The 24,050-nt window shown below is 35.8% G+C and overlaps 1 protein-coding gene and 2 pseudogenes across 1 annotated transcript; 2 read left to right on the forward strand and 1 right to left on the reverse strand.

The window, feature by feature from the left end:
- The window catches only part of LOC145802853 (subtilisin-like protease), a 34,577-nt pseudogene extending 22,879 nt beyond the window's left edge, over positions 1 to 11,698 (forward strand).
- Positions 11,699 to 13,262: 1,564 nt separating this feature from the next.
- Positions 13,263 to 17,508, forward strand: LOC114288022 (subtilisin-like protease 4; annotated as a pseudogene).
- A 1,553-nt stretch (positions 17,509 to 19,061) lies between these two features.
- Positions 19,062 to 23,829, reverse strand: LOC114288030 (uncharacterized). The gene is made up of 3 exons (XM_028231517.2): positions 23,404 to 23,829; positions 20,120 to 20,235; positions 19,062 to 19,815 (listed from the first exon to the last, which is right to left on the reverse strand). Exons 1-3 carry the CDS (start codon positions 23,521 to 23,523, stop codon positions 19,329 to 19,331), a joined length of 723 nt encoding a protein of 240 aa, XP_028087318.1. The 5' UTR covers positions 23,524 to 23,829; the 3' UTR covers positions 19,062 to 19,328.
- Positions 23,830 to 24,050: the final 221 nt, after the last annotated feature.

A 24,050-nucleotide genomic window follows, 5' to 3' on the forward strand; every position in this document is an offset into this window, starting at 1 on the left:
GAGAGGTATATCTCTAAGTATATCTCTTGCATGCACACAAGGGCAAGAGGGAGAGCAAACTAGAGAGAAAAGCTGAAATTTAGCTCTAAAATTTGTAGAGAGAGAGAGAGATTTTAGTGTGAGAAGCTCCCACAATTGTTCAAAATGTTCTAACCCTTGCCAAATGGGAGAAATGCCTCGTATATAGCAATATACAAGAGTTTGGTCGAAATATCTGATATTATAGGACAGCTGGAGGTTGTGGAAGACAGTTGGAGGGAAAATATCTTCAAAAAATCTGAGTTTGGGACCTTAGTGGTCGGTCAGCCACTTTTTCTGGTCGGTCGGTCACCCCTAGTGGTCGACTGGCTACTTTTCTGGTCGACAGCTCATTTTTCTGGTCGACAGGCAAAATTCTGTTTTCCAGTCCAACTTCAAATAGCCATAACTCCTTTGTATGGACTCTTTTTCACGTCAATCTTGTGTCCAAATTGAAGCCCCAGAAGTAAGCTTTCCAATGGTGGCATCCTTGCATCAAAATTCAAACTGTACAAAAAGTTATTCCTGTTTTGGTGAAGCCGCTCAGTTTTGATCCTTCCCGAATTCATGCCGAACTTCTCCCAAACTAGTTTTCTTCTCTCCTTTCCTCTTTTCTTCAAATCCAAACCCCTACACAAGGTGTTTTGAAAGATTTTTCAAAGATTTAATCGGAACATCGTAGGAACTTTATTTAACAAGGGTTCAAAGATTTTTCAAAGATTTAATCGGAACATCGTAGGATCTTAAATAAAGTTCCTACAATATGAAAGATTTTTCAAAGATTTAATCGGAACATCGTAGGATCTTTCACTCATTTCCACTTTGTCCTTGATCGGTTTACCGAAAAGCGCAACATTTAACAAAATGCGAGCATCGGAACATCGTAGGAACTTTATTTCAAAAATATTTTGAAAGAGAGGGTTTTAAGGTCTAAAAACCATTCAAAATATCTTTGGTCCAAAATGAGGTGTAAGGTTGGGATTTGACTCCCCTCTTGCCGAAGGAATCTAACCTTTGCACTGCACAACTTTCACCACCAAGTAAACCATCAGTAGCACCCAAGTCTTAAGGGTGATCAAAAATGGGGTGTCTACACAGTGGTTGAAGTGTATTATGTTGAACATTTAGTTTTCCTTCTTTTTTTCTTGTCTGTGAAGTCACTGTCAAGCCATTAATTCTTATAAGGAATTGGCTACTTATATTGGAAAATGTTATATGCACATGTTAACATAGTAATGTCTTATTCATAGGTCTTCTGCCTTTATATGGAATAATGTTTGATGGTAAAAGGCAAATAGCCGTTCATCTCTAATAATGTTGTCCTTGGAGGCAATGTGATGAAGATCATGAAGGGGACACTAACTGAGAGCTTAGTTTCTAGGAGTTTTAATTTATTTAGGGTTTGTTATTAGAGTTATCGTAGGATTAGGTTTTCTTTGGTCGGCTCTATTTAAGTTTATGTTAGGGGTTCAGGAATTCCACTATGTGCTTTTCTGGTTGAGCTACATTGGACCTTATACTAAAGTATATAAAATTTTACACTGGACAATGTTATGAAGGATATACAATTTCTCATTAGCTTGAATTACTTTCTCTAAAAGTAGTATTATACATATTCATAGGCTTTTATATACTTAAGTTCCATCTTTATTTCAGGAAGTCCATATGTTTGGTGCCCAGTAATAAATTAAATGAGATTTCTTAACTCACCTTCACCCATCTATCAATTTTATTCTAATCATTCTATCACTTGTTCTACATGACAAATAGCATTTTTAAGACTTATTGTCTTCTATTACAGTTTATTTTGAGTATCTAACGACTTTTGCTTTGTTTATTTGGGTAAGCCTTTTGATTCACTCTTTAATGATCATAGGTAACCTGCTCTAAATATCCATACTGGATGGGGTTCAAAGCCCTTTTGACAGGTGTAGATGTGGGCTCATTTTGGGTTTAGGAGGCCTGTTTTGCCTCATCCCATGTCAATCATATAGTATCTTACTAAATACCTGTCTAAAAAATTGTCAAAATTGCAGTTCGCAGAGCTCTTTTGGTAATTTTTTGGTTGCTCATTGTTGTAAAATGATAGTAAAGAATATTACCATTGTTGGTTAAATGGTTAAAGTCATGTGCTTTTTATTAAGAGAATTTTCTGTTCATTTCGTACATGCTCTAGTTAGTAGCACATAGTTTATCCTAAGATATGTGTAATTTTCCCAATATTTATCTGATTATGCTATTGATTTGTCGTACAGAACTGTCGTATCTCCCCCTGTATAGGATAACCAGGCAAAGTTGCCAGGCAATTTTAGCAATTCATGAACTCGCCAAGACCAGCCTGTAGTCTTACTTTATGATTCTAGAAAAAATTTGCAACCAAGAATGTGGATGCTCAGGCCCCAAAAAGAAACAAGTCCCCACCTATACCATCTACAGATGAAGTTTCCCAGGAAAATTCTCATCTTAATCAAAATGACAAAATTCAAGCTATGCTTGAGGCAGGTGTCTGTCCACAGCTTATGGAGCTTCTATTGTATGTTCCTATTTGCTTCATACTTCTTCATTATCACATTGATTTTAAATTTGATATGTCTTCTAGTTTTCTAGAATTAGTTCTACAGAAAAAATTCTCCTTTTTTGCAAATTAGTGGAATATTTTTTTCTTTTCTCAGGGTTGAATTTCATTATGTGTTATTCTCTTTATAGTGGTCAAATTTGTAATAGTACTAACTAACTAAATTTTGTTTTTCACAAATCTTCCATCACCTACAGTTCTTATACTCGCACTTAGGACAGTAGGAAACATTGTTACTGGTGATGATGCCCAAACTCAGGCATTAATGATTTCTACTTCTGTACTGTTACTTCTTACCATAATATCAGTTTGATGCAATATTTTTAATTCTTCATATTCATTCACTGCATTTCTGTACTAATACCAACATCAAAGATGATATTCTTGTAATCAATACAATTACCATATTTGTTAATATATTAAAAATTATTGTAGTAGATTTGTTTTGGCATTCTAGTAGTGAAAAAAGATAGATGGAAAAGGACTTCCTAGAGAAGGCTTCTGATTCTTTTTTTTTTTCTTTTTTTTTTTTAATCAACAACAAAAAAAAAGTATTGATAAATCAAAAAAGGAACGAAGAGAAGGCTTCTGACCTGGATAAGAATAGAAAATTTTGTTTTATACTTTACATATACTTAACCCAGCCCTGTTTTTTTTATTTGACCTTCTAGTTAATCATTCTTATCAAAGTGAAAATAATGTAAGTTTTTTACTTTGCTCCTTGTACTAGAAAAGTTGAATGCTGAGATCATTTTTAAAAAATAAATTTAGCACGTAAAACTGCATTTTAGAGGAATGAGAGCGCTAAGAAAGATTGAAACTATCTCTCTCTCTCTCTCTCTCTCTCTCTCTCTCTCTCTCTCTCTCATTTGTTTGACATTGAAAAACTTTATATACTTCTCCTCACATGAGAAATTAATTCTTCTAATTTGTTTCAGTTTGTGATTGACAACCATGTCCTCCCTTGTCTCTATCAACTTCTCACACAAAATCACAAAAAAAACATCAAAAAGGAAACTTGCCGGACAATATCAAATATTACTGCTGGGAATAGAAGTTAAATTCGAGTATATGGATTCTCTCGTATATCCTCAAAAGATTCTTATGTGTCATCAACTATGATTATGTGACACAACGTGGCACAAACCTCTCTTTGGTTACATGTATTGTGTTCGTCAACCATCACTGACTGGGTTCATTGGTGGAAATGAGGGCTTTTATCCTCATTTTATTCACGACTGATAGGACATTTTTTTTAATCTTTTCCAACTAACATCTATCTAATCTGAAATCATTTGTTACTGAAGATATATATTTGAGTTAGAAATTTGGGCACAGTTGGTTTATTATCAGAAGAGAGGCACATGCACTCATCATAGTTGTTTCCCATGGAACCACTCTTGTTCTATTTTGTAAAAGGGCACTGGGTTTCGTTCTGGCTGTCTATTTTGATGTTCATAATTTCTTTGCAATTTTTGCTCTGCTTGAGGCTTTATATCTAAAGAAAGATCTAGAAATTGGGTACTCTGTGTTCTAATCTAGTCCCCCTCATAATGTGTATTGATTAGGTGCAAGCTTGGATTTGAGGAACATATATATCCATGGTAACAAATTGGAACTCAACCAATACCTTGTACAGTGGTGAACACTAGCATTGTAGATTTTGACTTTATTAGCATTCTATTTGGATTGTATTTTTTTCATAAAATAACTTTTTCCAAGTTTTTAGTTGTAATAACTTTCAGATATGGCTCCAATTTTGAGACTCAAATGGAATGCTTGATTAAACTACAATACTATATTGTCTGAATTCTTGTCATTGCTATTCCTAGAGTGCTTAACGTTACACACTTTTTTTCTTTGTTTTGCGGCAATAACAAGATGATCGCCAAAAATCATGTTAGCATTTTTCTTTGTTTTTTGCGACGGTAAAATAACGGTCGCTATAAGTAGTTTAGGCGGTCGTGAATAATTTGTGACTGTTGCTTTGCCGTTGCAAAAAGTATTTGCCACCCCACATTTGCCACCCCCATTTGCTGTCACATGGGCTGTCGCAAAAGGCCTTTTGCGACTGTTTTTTTATTATTTGTGACGGTTTATGGCGGTCGCGAAAAGTTTTTTTTTTAGTAGTGCCTCTTGTCTATGCCGACACCAGCAAACTAACCTTGGCATTGTGTGACCCATCTTTGTTGATCAACGTTGACCTCAAAGGAAAGGTAGTGTTGTGTGAGGTAGGTGGCAACATAGAAAGTGTCACGAAAGGGCAGGCAGTGCATGACGTTGGTGGGGTCACCATGATACTCATGAACGAAGAGAAAGACGGGTTTACTACATTGCCCAACCCTCATGTCCTGCTAACAACAGAAGTGAGTTATGCTGCTGAACAAAGATCAAAGAGTACATAAAATCAACAAAGACACCGACAGCTACAATTGTGTTTAAAGGAACCATTATAGGGGGGCAATTCTGCTCCCATGGTGAATTCCTTCTCATCAAGATGTTGGAAAAAAATAGTATCAAACTATAAGGAAAATATAATTTAAAAATATGTAAATGGTTTTTGGGCAAAACCAAAACTAAAATAAATTGACAAAACAACGGAACAAAACTTACAGTACATAAATAAATAAAACCTGATCGAGTCGAGTGTGTGACACTCTTTCCTTAAGACAGATTCGTCCTCCCACCGATGCTTAGGATTCAATGGACGTCTATCTCCCAGGATACAATGATCATTGTCTTGCACTAGCAGCACTACTATTGCAAGCCTAGCGAATTTTGCTGTGCATATACTCTGTTTATAGGAAACTTAGACCAAGAAAATATGAAAAATAAATGCAAAGTGAAAATGCAAATTGCAATTCTATATTCTAAAATGAAGTGAGGGGGATGGAATTTATAGATTCCTCCATGACTCTTTAGAAAGGTTGTGATCCTTCAAAAGGGCACACCGTTCCATCTCAAGAGACACATCCATTGGAGTAAATTTAAATTCAAATTTTCTAACAATCCCCCACATGAATGAAATTTACGGAAAGGACATGGAACAACATGTCGACAAAGAGAGAGTACATTAAGGAAATACCCTACATCGGGATAGGTAGCTTTTGGCTTTGAACCTTCCCTAGTGAAAGCCTATCGGACTTACTAGCTAATCAGTGGACATGATACCTTGAACTGTTCAGCCGTTTGTGTAAGCCAAGACAATAGAATTCACACAGAATATCTCTAGACACAGTTTAGTTCTCACGGTTATGCCTGTTTTGGCCTTGGGCAAGTCCTAGTATTTCATGAGTGCTTTAGAAAATTTAGCCTTATCAATTCTCATAGAAGCGGCCCTTTCACACTCATATAGGTGATCTTTATTTCAAGTTTCTTAAATACTCCTCTTGAAAGATACACCTCTAGGGTTTTCAAGATATAAGTGATCATTAAAAGCATAGCTTACCCTAGGTCCCCTACATACAACACATGTTGCAGATATCACTTTTATGATAGGAATGGATAGGAGATAGACTCCTTTAGTGATTTCTGGCGAGCCACACATAACTTAGTTGTCCCTTTGAACTTAGTTCTTGGGGTCTGCAGTCATCTAAGTAGGGTTACCATTATGATGACTCTGATGTAATAGGCTTTAATCACATTCCCCTCGATGAACTTTCCCTCATTTGCTCTCTGGTCAAACTTTTTGTTTAGCGGCCGCTATTTTTCCATTTCACCTTCTCAGTTATATATCATTGAGTAGTTCGTGGATCCACTATATTATCCTTAGACAATATGCACAACTGAAAGTGAATGTTTTACGGTATTAAGTCTTTGATTAGTTCGAGACTTACCGTTACTCTATGTCACTCATATTTTCAAATTTAAATAATAAACGTAGAGGTGTTCCTTAGGAGTTAATGAAACCATATTTGCTTCTACTCCAACTTTGTAGCAATCCCAGTTTTGCCACTTCGCTAAGTATGTCGGAGATCGAGCTACCCGGTCAGCTCGCAGGGGTCTAGGGGGCAGCGCTCCTTGGCAGGTCCTAGGGCAGCGCCCTGGTGGGGTTGAGGGGCAGCACCCCCGAAGCAAAAATGCAAAATGTATTAGAAGTTGCTTGTCCGCTCGAGCGGCCATTTATGCGCTCAAGCGGAGAATGTTTGGTTCCAGAAGTTTGACCTGTCTGCAAAAGTACTAGAAAAGTGTATTTGACGCTCGAGCGGGGCTTTCCACGCTCGAGTGGACCATGTTATATCAGTTCGTGAATCTGATATTTCAAATCACTTTTTCAGTCCTCTCTCTCTCTCTCTAAAACTCTCTAAAATTCCAGATCGGGAGCTTTTCTCTCTAAAAGTCATCTTCTCTCTTTGATTCCTCCAAATACATTGGGATTTAGACCTAAGTTCTTCACCAAAGTTGGTTATCATCTCGAGGACTTCGTTGTGTGCGGTGAAGATCGAGTTTTGACACTGTTGATTTTGGGGGTTTCATCTCATTTCTTCTTCAAAACTTGAGGTAGGGATTTTCTTAGAGTTATATATATATACATATATTTGCAAGATCTATATTATTTTTGAAATTATCTTTCAATAGCTTTGAAAATTGATTGTTGATTGAAGAAAAGATGATTTTGGAAAGTTTTCTTTCAAAAGATTTGAGTTGTATAGTTTTGGTGAGAAAACCTAAAATTTGGGAGTTTTTTTAAAAGATACTGAAAATCCATGAATGATATTGTTGTATTTATTTTGTGTGTCAAAATAAATGAATGTTTGGAAAAAATTTTATTTATATTTATATAAATGATGAATTTCAAATATGAGAATTGTTGTTCATTTTGAAAATTATTGTTCAAAACATTGAAATAGTCTTGAAATTACTAATTGTTGAGGATACTTGAGAAGAGGGAATTGTGTTATTCCTTGGATGATGAATTGGAATAAAAGTATTTATATTCATCTTGTGTTATTGGCATAACAATTCATTTGATTACATTAAACTTTGAAAGTTGATTTGAAAACTTGTATTGAGAAAAGAATGTTGAGAAACAAGTTTTCATGAAATGGTTTTGGGATAAATACGTTGGTAAGTCTTGATAGGTGGTGTAGATGATATTGAATAAGTTGGCCTGAGAGTCCGGGATGAAAGACCGAAAATCCGCGCGGATAGGTGTCGAGCCTTCCAATTAATACCGGTAAAAATAACAATTTGGTAGTACTTGTATAGTCTACTTGCAGACACCAACCTAGGGATTACCAGAGTCGTATTTACAGCCCTTGAAATAAATTATTAAGTTTTGAACAATTGAAATCGCATGACATCATTGAGCATAATGGTTTTCAAAAGATGAAAATGTGATTTATCTTCAAAAAGGTGCATAGCATGACATTTGCATTTCATCTCTTGAGACTTGTATAAAATGTATATATTTTGTTAAGGATTTCCTACTGCGCTTTATGCTCACCCTACGGGATTTTTGTGCAGGAAAAGATACGGTGATGCCGCCTAACTAAAGGCAAGGAAATGTGTGTTGAAAGTACGAGACTCTCATTTTACTGTGACTCTATGTGTAAGCCAAGGGTTGTATGTGTGTGGGTTTGAATAACCGTTTTGTGTAACCAAGCTCAAGTCTTGGAAACTTGTAAACCCTTAAGGGTATTTATTTGTTTATTTACTTGTTGTTGGATTAATGTATTGTTGCATGAAGAACTATTGTATCATGTAATGTAAGTTTGGAGATTTATATTCGATTTACCTTGAAAGAGTCATGATTGTTGTATTATCATTTGGGCTAGAAATTTGGGGCGTTACAATTTTGTCCTATAAAAAAAATTGAGATTCTTTGCGGACCTACAATCGGAACCATTACTTTGGTAAAATCCTCCAAGCACCCCCACATTTTAAGCATTCCAAGGAAACTTAATTTCTCTTGCTGGTGTATAATAAATACACCCCCACAATTCTGAAATAAATCAGAATATAACATTAATTGCCATGCTTGAACTAAATAACAAGATGTAAATTGCTTTGTAAATACAATCACAATACTAATTTGTCTAAAATATAATTAGACTTCATAACTTGCTTTTGCAGTACAAAGAAGAAATGACTAATACTGGTTGTGGCCACAACACTTTGTCAAAAAAACTTTTCTTTAGCTATGATTAATTTCTTTTTGTTTACTGCAACCCTTAATTCCAATCTCAACATGGAATATAAATATCCCTATATAAATACATTTACATCTTATTTGTTTTATCCAGTATTTGTGACTACGCCCACAATTACCAAAGTGTCTTTTACCCATGAAATATTTTAACTCATATAATTTTTCATTACGGATCAGTCACCACACCAATTTTAGTCATTATTCCAAACAATAGTTGGAATTCCTTTTATGTCAAAACACATAAGTTCACATTTTTATCAACACTTTGATAAATAATTGACATCCATTTATAATACACTACATACCAAATTGATATTAATGACATCATAAAAAAAATGATGTTATTAATTGTCAACGCTACAACATATCTAGACATGGACAAGATTAACCAGTCAAACATAATCATAATTTTTAGCATTTTGAATATCTCCACTTCTACCATAGCCATCAATTATAGCACTCCAAACGAGAGGCCCAAGTACAATCAAATTCTCTAACATAGAAACAAGAAACTCATTAGCCTTGATTACATGCCCCTGAATACAGAGGCCTTGAATAAACATTTTGTATGTGATATGATCAAGAGCCACCCCCATTCTTGACATAACACTGTAGATATAACAAGTCTCATCAATCTTTCCTTCCTTACAAAGCGCACTTATAAGTGTATTGTAAGTGAAAACATCGGGAATAAGGCCACTCTTGAACATTTCAAATAAGTATCTATATGAAACTGTCACGTTTCGGCTCGAACAAAATCCATGAATTATAACATTATAGGAAATAACATCCATTTGGGTACCCCTTTGGAGCATCTCATCCCAAAAAACAAGAGCCTGCATCGTATCTCCATTCTTGAAGTGACCATCCATGAGTATTGTAAAAGTGATTAAATTTGATCTTCCGTTGTCACAATTTTCATCTAATTTTTCTTTAAGAAGCTTCCTAGCATCCTCCAATAGTCCTTTCTTGCAAAACACCGAATACCCATCACTCTCAGCCTTCACAACCTCCCTCCTCTCCACTCCCACCACCAGCGTCGCCACACAACCACCACCAAAGCCCATTTCCGAATTCGGAATTGTCTAACCTTGCCGGCCTCTTCCTCTTCAACAGCGCTGGCGGAGAAGAAGACAAAGACGAAGTTGAAACCGCACACTCATTAGAAGCCCTATTAAGCCCGCTCGGAGGCTTCTGTAGCCGAAGCCCTAGATGGAGAAAACACAGGTGAGTTCGAGATTGCAACGGTAGAAGACTTTTATCTCTCTGCGGCGGCTCTGCAACATTCGAATTATGCAATTTTGGTTTTGTTTTGTGTTGTGTGGTGTGGTGTTTCAGTGGAGCAATAAATAGAGAGAAGAGAGGCATGTGTAACCGATTAAAATTAATCAAGGAAGAACTTCAGCCTTCTTATCATTCAATTTACTTCATTGTGGGTTATATCACTTTTTTGACCACCCACACTACAACTAAAAAGCCGTCATATGTAATAAATTCTCGATCATAAGCACCAATCAAGACCATAAAAACATTCAGATTTTTCAAATAATAAGAAACATTCCAAACTCAGATTTTTCTTTTCAAATTCCAATTATGAAAAGATCGGGCATATCAGTTATATTGTACCAAAAATCATAAACAGACACAGATTCTGTCTTAAGATTGTTGGACGGTACTATTACCAAACTATAAGGAAAATATAATTTAAAAATATGTAAATGATTTTTGGGCAAAACCAAAACTGAAATAAATTGACAAAACAACGAAACAAAACTTACAGTACAAAAATAAATAAAACCTGATCGAGTCGAGTGTGTGACACTCTTTCCTTAAGACATAGTCGTCCTCCCACCGATGCTTAGGATTCAATGGACATCTATCTCCCAAAATACAACGATCAATATCTTACACTAGCAGCACTAGTATTGCAAGCCTAGCGAACTTCGCTATGCATGTACTCTCTTTATAGGTAAATTAGGCTCAAAAAATATGAAGAATAAATGCAAAGTGAAGAAGAAAATTGCAATTCTATATTCTAAAATAAAGTGATGGGGATGGAATTTATAAATTCCTTCATGACTCTTTAGAAAGGTTGTAACCCTTCAAAAGGACACACCTTTCCATCTCAAGAAACACAACCATTGGAGTAAATTTAAATTCAAATTTGCCAACACAAGAGGCCCAAGCAAGGCTAGCCCGGGCATCTTAAAACCGGATGTCATTGGCCCCAGTGTGAGTATTCTAACCGCCTGGCCTGTCTCTGTCTAAAACAAGACCAATTCTACATTGACATTTAACGTAATTTTGGGTACCTCAATGTCTTGTTCTCACCTTAGTGGCATGACGGCCTTGCTCAAAAGCGCGCATCCTGATTGGTCGCCTGCTGCTATCAAATCTGCAATCATGACTACTGCTGACCTAGCAAACCTCGCCAGCAAGCCCATTGTCGACAAAAGGTTACTTCCGGCAAACAAATTTGCTACCGGTTCAGGTCATGTCAACCCATCAAGAGCCATCAATCCAGGACTCATGTCTATGACCTTAAACCTAATGATTACAAACCTTACTTGTGTGGACTGAACTACACTGACCAAGGCATCTATCTCATTACAAAACGTGCAGTGAAGTGCTCAAAAGTATCCAAAATACCAGAAGCACAACTAAATTATCCTTCATTTTCTATCACTCTTTGTTCTGGTGATGATCAGACTTAAATGAGAACTGTAACAAACGTTGGAGAGGCTAATTTGTCTTGTGACTCTGTCATTGTTGCACCACTGAATGTTAATGTGACTCTCAATACTACTAGACTACAATTCTCGAAAGTGAACCAGAAAATGACTTATCAAGTGACATTTAGCCGGGTAGCTACTAGAGACGCCTCTTTCGGCAGTGGATTTCTGACCTGGACATCTAGTAACATCTGGCAATTCGTTAGAAGCCGATATCTGTGAAGTTGATGCGAGGAAAATGAGGCAAAAGTTCAAGCAACCGAGTTAGAAAATCTTGGACTTCAATTACACAACAGAAATTTACTTCTATATCATATTGTTGTGCTCTGAAATGTTTCAATAGCATATATTGAATCAAAAAAATTAATAAATCAAAATGACATGCATTGTTTTGAAAAACAGGTTTGCTCTAATGAGTAAAATTGATTATCAAAACAATTTACAATGTTAGGCTTATCATATTTGGATACCATAATCAAGTATGAAAATATTTCTGATTTTAATTTAACTTCAAGAAATTTAAATAACTAGATGATTATAGTTTGAAAAATATTGACTTAATTTCGAATGTGTTCTAAACCATGATCCATTTTTTTTAACATCGATGTTCTAAATTTATTTTTCAAAAGTTTTGAAACTTTGCAAACAAAACAAAACAAATCAAAAAAAAATTTTTTAAAGACTGTAAACAGGCTTTGTAAGTAAAAGTAATAGAGATGGTGATTAATAAGATCTCTAATCCTTCATCTTTTGTTTCATCGAATTTGAATTTAAAAAAAATTGGTTAAAAGTTTGATTTGATATGAAGTGCTCTAACCTTTCATCAAATTTAACTAAAAGCTTGATTTGGTAAAAATTTTAAATGCTCCAACCCTTACTCACTTAAAAATTTCATCACATCCTTTTTAAAAATTCTGAATTTATCCCCAAAAAATTCTTTTATCAACTTTGTTGAAAAGTTTGTTTTTATATTGATTTGGTGAAAAATTTAGTAAAAACCTAATTTGAAACAAGTTAGATGAATGATTGGAGGTCATTTTTGTCAAAATTTGAAAAAAGATTTGGTGAAAGCTGGAAGATGCTCTAAGATGTGTACCCCTTTGATCATGTGCTTTGTGAATTTAAGTGTTCTTAACCACATTTAAATTTAAATTTCTGTTAATTAACCCCTGTTACCCATTCAATCTAGGTTCACTGATTAATCTATCAACTATTATATATATATATATATATATTACTTTTATATGGTTAGTATATAGCATACACTAATGGTTGTACCTCTAAGTTGTTTTCAAACAGTCAAATATTTTCATCAACTATAGTAAAGTTCCGAGTTATGTTTTGTTAACTACAGTTAGATTTATGGAGGACTGCTTGTCTGGGTAATCTCTAGGTATGTGGCTGTAAGAGAAGCCCAAAAGATGGATTCATAGTTGAAGAAAAATCTTGGTAGGGAAGGGTAATCTACGTAATTATGTGGCTATAAAGAGAAGCTCAAAAGATAGATTAATGATTGAAGAAAAAACTCAAAACATACCTTAATGACTGAAGAAAAACCTTGGTAGTTGCTCCCCTGTTTTCTGCTCTCTCTCTCTCTCTCTCTCCCCCTATATGTGTGTGTAGTTCTTTTACAATCATGAGGTGTTATGAAGTGTCGCCAAGCATGGCTTTCATGTTGATTCTGAGTCTCATGTGCATGTTTAATTCATTCCCCACCATAGCTTAAACTCCATTGACAAGCAACAAGAAAGAGCCAAGCATTTTGGAAACCTACATAGTCCATGTAAAGTTGCTGAAAAGCTGAGTTTTCTCCAGACCTGAAGATATTGTAGAGCGGCTGGAGCGAAAAGTTTACACCCAGTCGGATGGTGTAAAGAGTTACCATCAGTCATTTCTGCCTGCTGGAACTACATTGGCCTCAGACAATCATCACCGCTTGATTTACTCATATCAGCACGCAATTAGCAGTTTTGCAGCGAGACTGATTGAGGAGGAGGTCGAAGCCATGAAAGAGAAAGACGGGTTTGTGTCAGCACGTCCAGAAAGGATGTTACGACTGCAGACAACTCACACACCCCACTTCCTAGGGTTGCACCAAGAACTTGGGTTCTGGAAAGAAACAAATTTTGGAGACGGTGTAATTATTGGAGTATTGGATACTGGAGTATTGCCTAGCCATCCTTCGTTTAGCGATGAAAAACACCTCCACCGGCTAAACGGAGAGGGAAGTATGAATTCAATTCGACACGATGTAACGACAAAGTTATCGGAGCAAGGTCATTTAATCTTGCAGCCAAGGTGAAGGGCCTGTGAGCCGAGCCACCTGTTGATGATAGAGGCCACGGGACCCACACAGCAAGCACAGCTGCCGGCAGATTTGTGAAGAACGCTGATGCACTTGGCAATGTGTCACACACTGGTAATGCGGAAGCCTTGATAAAGATATGCGAGTGTGTATGGTACTAGTTAACTCTCTCCACTAGCCTACTAATAAAGCTCAAAAGGTTTGCAAAGACAAACAAACACAATATTAGTTTAGTTGATGAGCCACAAGATTAGAGACAAGCCACAAAATAACAATCAACAAGCTAAAATTAAAGTAAGTAACAATTGAAAGGCTTTGCACAATTTAAAGGCGAAAAGAACTTTTCATTACTTAAAAAAAGGCATTACAATAGTTGAACAATACACTAAAAGTGCTACAAAAGTTACCTTACCATAAGTTAAGTTGGGGTATATTAAGGCACAAGTGGTCTGGTTCTTAGTAGCAGGAATCGTTCAACTTGCTCACAATTCTTCCTCAAAAGCACGATTCTGCACTTCTGACTCAGATTCGCAGAAGAATCGCGAGTTTGATGATAGAGAAACGCGAATCTGATCGCGGATATGTCGTCTTCTCTTTCTCTCGATCGGTCTATCCCTCCCTCTTCTCTCGATCTCGATCTCATGACTCGTCTCCTCTCTCCCTCGATCTCGTCTCGTCCTCCTCTCGATCGATCGATCGATCGCCTCCTCCCCTTCATTCTCTGTCTCGCCTCTGTCTGAGCCTCTCTTCTCTCTTCTCTCTTGTTTTTGTTTATTTTATTTTATTTAATATTTTATATTTTATTCAAATATTAAATGTATTTATAATTATTCTAATATATTTTCTATTTATTTATTTTACATTTATAAATATAAATAAATGTAATGGGTTATATACATATATATATTAAGTTAATATTAATTTTTATATCCACAAAATAAATAGATTTTAATTCTAAGTAAAAACACAAAATAAAATATAATTTATAACAGTTTATGATAGTTATAATATATTTCAAATATTAATTGGAGAAAAAAAATTATATCTCACAATATTTTTATATATATTATTTAAAAATTATATATAAATTAAAAGTATTATCAATAAAAATAATATATAAGATAAAAAAATAAAAAGTATATTTAAATAAAACATAAATGTTGTTTATTAAATAAAATATAATAAATTTTATTCAAAAATAATGACAAGAGTTCTAAAAAATATCACTCCACTACTTTTATTTGTTATTCATTTTTAAAAAATATTTTTTATGTTGTATTTAATTAATTAAATATTAAATAAAAATAAAAAATTTCTAACATATATATGTTAATTATTTTTTTTTTTTTAAATGTTTATATAGATAAATTAAAAATATTTCAATAAAAATAATATATAAACGCTCCCAAATTACGACTCCTTTACATGGCCACGCTTCCCCGCTCCAGCTCCCGCTCCCGCTTCGTGCAACTAAGGTCTGGTTCAACACTTGGGTACCCCCTCCTTATATATAGCTTGTTAAGCCTTTTCCTAACTGGCAGGAGGAAACATCTTTAATATTACAACTCTTGGTCCCAAAACACCTTTAATATTAAGGTATTTACATAAAAATTTACAAGGCAAAAAGATTACATTTGACCCTCTAAAAGTTGGCCTAAAGTTGCCACTTGGTGGCTAGGTTGCTTCATGGCATGTCTTGAACTATCTTGCACCATGCCTTGCGCCTTTACTTGCACTTGCACCAACAACTTTTTAGGCATGTCTTTGGCTCTCCAAAGGGCACAAATGTGTGTGGCATCAAGGTATTGACCCTTGGATGGGCCCACCTTAACACAATGCCAGGGGCACAGCAGTTGGGATGGCGCCTCTAGCTCACTTGGCGATTTACAAAGTGTGCTTTCAACAGTATTGTCTAGACAGCGATATATTAGCTAGGCTCAATGCTGCTGTGGGAGGACGGTGTTGATGTGATATCAATCTCTATAATTGATTATTCACAGCCGCTCTTTGAGGACAACATCTGCGAGGCTCATTTGCAGCGATTCAACGAGGTATATTTGTAAGCTGCTCGACAGGGAACTCTGGCCCGGCCAAAAGTACTGTCAAACGAGGCACCATGGATTCTAACTGTTGGAGCGAGCACCATTGACAGAAGCATTTGAGTGACAGCAAAGCTCGGAAATGGGGAAGAATTTGACGGTGAATCCTTGTTCCAGCCTGATGACTTCCCTCCAAAGTTATTCCCTCTTATTGATGCTAGCTCGAACAGTACACAAGACTGTTGTGCGCTGAAAGATCATTGAACGGTACTGATGTCAATGGAAAGGTAGTATTATGTGAGCGCAGAGGAGTGATAGCCAAAATTGCTAAAGGACAAGAAGTTTAAAATGCCGGTGGAGTGGCTATGATTCTCGTGAACGCTCAAGCAGATGGCTTCAGTACTACAGCTGATGCTCATGTTCTTCATGCAACACATGTGAGCCATCAAGCCAGACTCAAGATCAAAGCCTACATTAATTCAACAAACACGCCTGTGGCAGCAATTTTATTCGAAGGAACTGTCATTGGAGACTCTTCTGCTCTTGTCGTTGCTTCCTTCTCCTCGAGAGGCCCTAACTTGGCAAGCCCCAGGATTCTAAAACCTGACATCATTGGACCAGGAGTGAGCATTCTAGCAGCATGGCCATTCTCGTTCAACGACAATACAAATTCAAAATCCAATTTCAATGTAATCAGTGGCGCATCAATGTCGTGTCCTCATCTCAGTGGTGTTGCAGTTTTGCTCAAAAGCTCTCATCCTTCTTGGTCACCAGCTGCCATTAAATCTGCTATAATGACTTCAGTTGATTTGTTAAACCTCCAAGGCAAACCAATTCTTGATCAAACGCTTGATGCTGTAGACATCTTATTGACTGGTGCTGGGCATGTAAACCCATCAAAATCAAACGATCCTGGGTTAGTTTACGATATCCAACCTGATGATTATCTACCTAATTTATGCGGGAAAGGCTACACAGATAAAGAAGTCAGGATCATTGCACATGGAACAATCAAGTGTTCAGAAGAATCAAGCATACCTGAAGGACACTAAACTACCCTTCATTTTCTATTGTACTGGGACCATCTCCAACGTTTACTAGGACTGTGACAAACGTTGGTGAGGTATATTCAGATTATTCTGTCAAAACTGTAGCACCACGCGGAGTTGATGCAAGTGTCAAGCCTGATGAGTTTTCTTCTCGAAGGTGAAACAGAAGATGACATATTCGGTGTCATTCAGCAGCAACAGTGAGAGGACCAGTGAATTTGCCCAAGGGTATATCTCATGGGTATCTGCTAGACAACTTGTTAGGAATGTAATTGCTGTTAGGCTCAAGTGAGGAATCAGAAAATCCAAGCAACAAGTGCGATCGACTATCTGTCCATCTAATTCATATTTCCTGCTATTCAATGGAGATGAGTTTTGGCAATCTAAGATGCGTTTAAAGCTTTGAATGACTATGAGATGTAACCCTAACCTGACCGCTTGTGACTCCAAAGAATTCTGGATGAGATTCTCTCCAAAGAATTCTGAATGAGATTCTTAAGAGATTCTTCTCCTTATCTGCCTGATCATTTCATTGATGTACAGACAAATGTTTAATCTCTATATCTTTTCATTAAAAGCACTTCTAAAATCCTAACACTTGCTTTTATCTTTTATACATTTAAAACAGTCTTGACCAAGGTCCCCCTTGGAAATCTTCCATTCCATCCTGTTCATCCTTTCTTTTCTGTCATTGAATTTAGGCCTCGTTTGTCAACTATACATTTTAGAAAAAAAATCAAAAAGACACTATAAGTTGTTACATCACTCCCTTTAATTTTATGCACATCTTTTTGTAAAAAGTCAAAAAAATACTAAAATAGCTTATTCCCAAATGAGGCCTTAATTCACGTTTTACCCACTATTTTCCAATTAAGTTTTCCTCCATTGCTTTAGTTGCTGTCCAAAACTTCCTGCAATTAATCACCTCCAAATCTAAGATATTTCAACTCCTCACAATCCACAAAATAGCCATGCTTTTCTTTAACAGTTCATATCCTTAACCTACTACATAACCAACCACAAGCCAGAATATCTTTCACTTTTGGAAAGTAATTTCCTAACACCAACCTAACAATCTGACGAAACTGAACTTTTTCACTCGAAACGATCGGGGAACACACATGCAGATAAGTTCTATCAATAAATTAGGTATGAATCAAAGATTGATTGAACAGCACCAATATTTCAGATGTCTAATGACATTTCAGATTCCAAATGAGATGGTAAAGGAACATCTTTCAGGTTATCAAGATGACGAGTTTTTCACTTGGAATGCTAAGTGAACACCTGATGGAGCTAATAATTTTGCTGTTAAAGCCTTGAGCCTTTTTCTGTTCTGCTGTAGTCCTCTGTTAGCTGCCCTGTTGTTGGTTGGGCTCTGAACTATCCCTGTTAGGTGCTGCTGCTGCCTCTTGCTGCAGTTTGGCAACGCTGCTACTGATAGTTGCTGCTACTCTCTGGTGCTGCAGAGCTGTTTTCTGGTGTTTTTGCTTGGGTGCTGAGTTTGGTGCTGTTTTTTGGTGTCTTTTGGTGCTGGTTTTGCTGCTGTTTGTTTTGTTTATTGCTGTTTTTTCTTGGTTTCAGTTGATTGCTCACCAACTCTTGATGTAATGATTTCTTTGTTCATCAATAAAGGTTTATTTTGCCGATCAAAAAAAAAAACTCTCTGAAAGGAGAAACATCCCAGAACAACTTGAAGAGATAGGTGGGAAAATAGAGGAAACACTATCTCAATTTAAGTACACTGATTACAAGACAGAATTCTTCAACATCCTTATAATGGTCCTAACCTACACAGTACCAACAACAATAATAAAAATTGTTCCTAACATCATGAACCATAAAACAGAAAAATAAAATAAATCCTAGTACTTCCCTACCAGGTTCGGCCATTATGAACCATGGGGAATATTGTCCAAAAATCAAACATCAGCAACTCACTAGCCATAATTGACAACTAGAAACTAGAAATTTCAAAAACCTTCATTGAGGTGGTGTGGTTAGAGGGAAGCTCTATGAACTTTTTTTCTCCTTCCAGTAAGCATAGGTGTCCATAGAAAGACACCAAAGTCAAGGGTCTACACATTTCACAACAGCGATAAGGAGTCCATTATAACATTCAGTTAATAAAGATAATTTCGAATGGAACATACTACGGCATTTAATGGATCAAGTTATTGAAAGCTCTGCAATTCGTGTAGAACTCTGATAAAACTCAGATACCAAGATTGCCATTGAATAGAAAATGAATCCTTATCAATATTTCTTAAAGCTTCTGAACTTAAACCATTTTAAATATAGAGATTCGAATTCCTCACCTATTGCCAAGATTATAAACAACCTTGAAAGAAACAATCTGCAAGTACTCACAGTGAAACCTCTTCTGTATGGTCTACCGAGTCTGATGGCTGTCTACGGTATGTATACACCAGCGACAAAACAAATTTTACAATTACTCATCAACCAAAACCTGGAGGCACATCAGGATCATCATCACTACCACCGCATGGTTGCTTGGACTCCCCTCCGGGACAAAAGCCAGGTGGGCCACTATCCTCATCCATCTCATCATCTGTGTGGTTGGACTCTTTGCCTTGCTCTTGAACAGGTCTCCTATGATGAGGCATAGGCAGCTGTAGCTCCTCCTTTGGTTGCTCCACGTGGTTGTTCTTATTCAACAAAGAGAAACCTGGCGGTTCCTCTGGCTCATTATCGGACATGCCAACCACTTCATCAGGAGAAGCTGTCTGAGATATAATATTATCAGCTTGCTTCTGAACTGGCATCAAGCTATTTAGCGAGGATGATCCTCTCTCTTCATTCCCTCTAGGGTTTAACAATTTATTGTAAACAGACTGGACTGTTTCAGTAATTTCACTTTTCATGCTATCACTGGATCTGATTATTTCCCACAGACTATCCGAAACTTGGCTCATCACTTTGTCCCTAGAGTTCAGAAATACAACAGAATAAGAATTCAAATTCAACTGTTTATGTTATTCATGATTCTTTGTTAAAAAAATTACTGTCACCAGGTGTGATGCTGCAACCATACATTCCTACTGGTCTTCCCTAACTGGCCTAAAAGTCCTAATTACCAGATTGTGTCCACGAAACATTAAGTGGCAAAATACTAAAAACGGTTCCACTGTAACATACAAATATTTCTTTATAGGTATTTACAAACGTTATATGCACTGATATTCACACACAGGCGCACACACACACACACACAAAATTGAGAACTTACCCAACTTCTTGATGTATGGCATCAGAAAGTTGCCGGGGTTTCATACTTTCAACTCCTGGACAATTAAGGGCAGCTGATTGCTTCACCATGGAGATAATGCTATTACGCAGATCTTCCTGCCATAAATTGCCAAAGAAAGGAAAATTTTTATTTCCAAAATTAGTAGCAAGAAAACAAAGGTTTACCCCCACGGGAGCAACAAAACAATAACAGACCTAAACAATCAGACTCTAATTAATTCATATGAATCTGATTATCTGCCTATTCTGCCAAAACCATAACCATAATTAACAATTCTCTACTACCAGCACCAAACAAAACCAGCAAACTACTACAGAAAATTCTAGTAGACAGATCATTCTATTTCTATAAAGCAAATTAAGTAACCAGAAAAATCCTATATGTTGAATTATATCTAGGAGGGAACAAAATGTGTTACAAATTGAAAACAAAGCTCTAATTATTTCATTCATAGCAAAAACATCGTAATAAGTTATACTAAAGAAAACACTTTTATAAGCCTAAAATTTGTAAAAATAAATATCATTAAATTTGCAAATAAAAGAGGATTATTTATCCCACAAAAAAAACTACAGAAGGTATAATGCACCATGAACAATCAATCCAAGTTCAACATGATCAAATTACTATAGTTTTTGAATTCATTGTCGAGTAAACTGGGCGGCTAAATTCTTTTCACTGTTAATGCTATAATGGAGCAACAACCAAAGGGTTTGTTTGGTTGTGTTCTAAGAAGTACGAACACTTCTAAGAAGGTGACGTATTCGTGTCATGTCCGTGTCAGACACCAACACTCTTTGGACACTCATAGAACACGTGTCCGACACTCTTCAAAATGTATCCTATTTTTAAAATTTTTTTAAAGACCCAAGCACTTGTTGGACACTTAGAGGACACACGTATCAATCGCTTAAACACACGTGTCAATCGCTTAGACACATGTGAAACTAATTATAAGTTTAAACAAAATAACTTAAGATATAATAATAAAACAAAACAACTTAAGATACAATAATAAAACAAAACCCACATAAATTTATAAGAATTAGAGTCATATTGTATTTTTTATTATCTTTGAATGATATATTTATATATATAACATATAATAAATATATAAAATTATATATTTCATGCGTGTCCCCCACTTGTCGTATCTTATATTTTTTGAAAATTAACATATCGGCGTGTCCGTATCGTGTCACGTGTCCGTGTCAATACTTCTTAGGTTGTGTTCTTGTTTTGTTTTCATTATCCAAAAACAAAAACAAAAACAAAAACAAAAAAAACCGCATACAAAAGAATAATTTGAAAATAACTTTGAGAAAATTTATGAAACATCTCTCTCTAACTTTGGTAGTAGGAAAGGTTCAATATGTTTGTTTGTTTTTTTTATCAGTTAAGGTCCCTCAATGAAATTTCTCTATGATCATATCAGAAAATTTTCAAAATTTCTCTATGAAATCATAAAATTCTCTGTGAAAACTAAATTTTCTCTATGTCGGAACGAAATTTCTGTGTCAAATTTTCTCTGTGAAAATATTGAAACACCCCAACTACTATGAAAATAGTGCATGCCATTTATCTTATAAAATCTTCATAAGAAGGACTTTAAAAAAAATTCCTCAATAACTTTTTTGTGTTTCTTAGGGCATCTTCAACGGTTCACCAAATATTTCATCAAATCTAAATAAAAAAAGTACGAATTCCTCTATCTGATATCAGTCACTCCAACGGTGAATTTATAGCTGTCATCAAAACAAAGGTTGTCCAGGGGGTCGACCGGCCGGTCGTCCGACCGGTCAACCATCAAGAGTAAATGGGGAAAAAAAAAATTCTAGTTTGTGTTCCATATTCAAAACTAGAAAAACGATGGTTTGCTCAATCCATAACCCATCTCATGGTTTGTTCAATCTAAGTATCAAGAAAAACGATGTTGTACTCATTTTCGCCCCAAATTCAATCCAATTCCCTATTTGTTTCTTCGGAATCATCGCAACCGGCGCTATCGCAGCTACTGTAAATCCTATGTACATAGTCTTTGAGCTTTCGAAACTAATCAAAGATTGCAAACCAAAGCTTATCATCACTGTTTCTCAATTATGGGAAAAAGTTAAAGGCTTTGGTTTACTATCTATTTTTCTGGGTTCTAAAAAATCTGCTTCGATTGTTATGAACTCAAATTCAAAAGTTACATCTTTTATTGATTTGATTAGGAGTGTTGGGTCTGTTTCAAATTTGCCTGAGGATTCAATTAGATCAAATAATACAGATGCTCTGTTGTATTCATCAATGACACAGTTGCAAAGAAGCAATGAAATAGCTTTATTTGGTTAAAGAGGTGGTCGACCTGGGGGTTGACCGGGGAGTCAACCTCCCAGTGTAAAATTTTCACAAAATTTTACTAGAGGTGGTCATCCGGGAGAATGTCTAGCCGGACGTACGGCCGGTCGTCTGGTGGATCCACACTCAATGACTATACACAGTAAATTGTTAAAAGGTGCAAGACATCTTCAGTTTGATAAAAATTTTGGAGCGTTCTCAATTTGATATCGTTTTGATAAATAAAACTGTTGGAGCCAAAAAAGGTCTACTTTTTCACCAAATTCAAATTTGGTGATGTATCTGGTGAACCGTTAGAGATAGCTTTAGGAAGTGGCATAATATTTTTCCAAAAACAGTTTTTGGAAACAATTTTACCGAAAAGTTGTTTTCAAATTTTAAAAAACTGCTTTTGCGAAAAAATTAAAAGGTTCTTTTTGAACTTCACATTGTTTTGTTTCCGAAAATGCAAAAAACAAAAACCAAACCAAACATGCTTTAGTTTCCAGTCACATTAGGATGTTAGGAACCTTGATTTTGTGCAAGCATTGTGAATTAAGCGAGACTCAATCAGAATATCAAAAAAGATAAATCTTTGACCACCACATATGCAATAAGCCCTTTGCACTCTGCTAAATTTGATTAAAAGGGCATCTAAATCGTTTTTTCCTGGAAAATTCCCTTTTCTTTCCCTTTCAATTCGATAGTTAGGTATCACATAAGCTCACAAACTCGTAGTAGACTCATCTGTTACTACAATTACTTTTACAAAAAAAAAAAAAAAAAAAAACTAAATCTGAAGATTCAACGCCTCAAAAACAAATTACATTCGAAAAATCATAATCTCCCAACCCTAGAATGAAAGAGAGAGAAAAATCATAATCTCCTAACCCTAGAATGAAAGAGAGAGAGAGAGAGAGAGAGAGAGAGAGAGAGAGACTCACGTTTTCCTTGAGCTTGCGAATGATCTTGAGACGGAGCTTATCGAAATCGCCATCGTCCTTTAGCTTCGATATAACTTCCTCTGCATCGATCTTGCGATGAACACTCCCCCTGTTTTCCATTTAAAAATTTAGACGACAGATAGATAAACTGGAAGTACATATATGTATTTATGTATGTGTGTATGTATATGTATATCTATAGGTTTCTGATTTTGCCGCTGCCTCTTCTCTCTCTCTCCCTCTCTCTCTCTCTCTCTCTCTCTGTGTGTCCGAGAGCCAGTAATCTGATGATGCACGGAATGTATCGACGAAGTGAAAAATTTATCAGGTGTTTCTGGAGATTCCACGTGTCTGTGTGAACGCCAGTAGAACACGGCCGTGTGGGCACATGAAATTCCCAAAAAAAGCCAATAACGGCCTTGTTCGGAAGGTTAACTATTTTAAGTAGCTATTTGTTTTTAGAAATTTAGTTGACTTTTTTTTTAATTATTTGATAATTATGACCAAAAAAATAATTATAAATTAAATATAATATTTTATTTTATTAATTATTTAAATTTATTTTATCTTTTGAATGAAGTATTTTAACATATTCCTCCTCCAAACATGGCCAAACACAGAACTATCGATGAAACTTAACCTTCGTT

Source organism: Camellia sinensis, chromosome 11, assembly GCF_055761805.1.
Source record: "Camellia sinensis isolate YWXY chromosome 11, ASM5576180v1, whole genome shotgun sequence".
Classification (NCBI taxonomy): Eukaryota; Viridiplantae; Streptophyta; class Magnoliopsida; order Ericales; family Theaceae; genus Camellia; species Camellia sinensis.

What these genes read in the sequence shown, in the direction of transcription:
- LOC114288030 (XM_028231517.2), bottom strand. Translation starts at nt 23,523, where the DNA reads ATGGAAAACAGGGGGAGTGTTCATCGCAAGATCGATGCAGAGGAAGTT. An exon ending in TTCGCAAGCTCAAGGAAAAC is followed by an intron (nt 20,236 to 23,403) that starts GTGAGTCTCTCT and finishes AATTTATGGCAG; the next exon opens with GAAGATCTGCGTAATAGCAT. An exon ending in GCCATACATCAAGAAGTTGG is followed by an intron (nt 19,816 to 20,119) that starts GTAAGTTCTCAA and finishes TCTGAACTCTAG; the next exon opens with GGACAAAGTGATGAGCCAAG.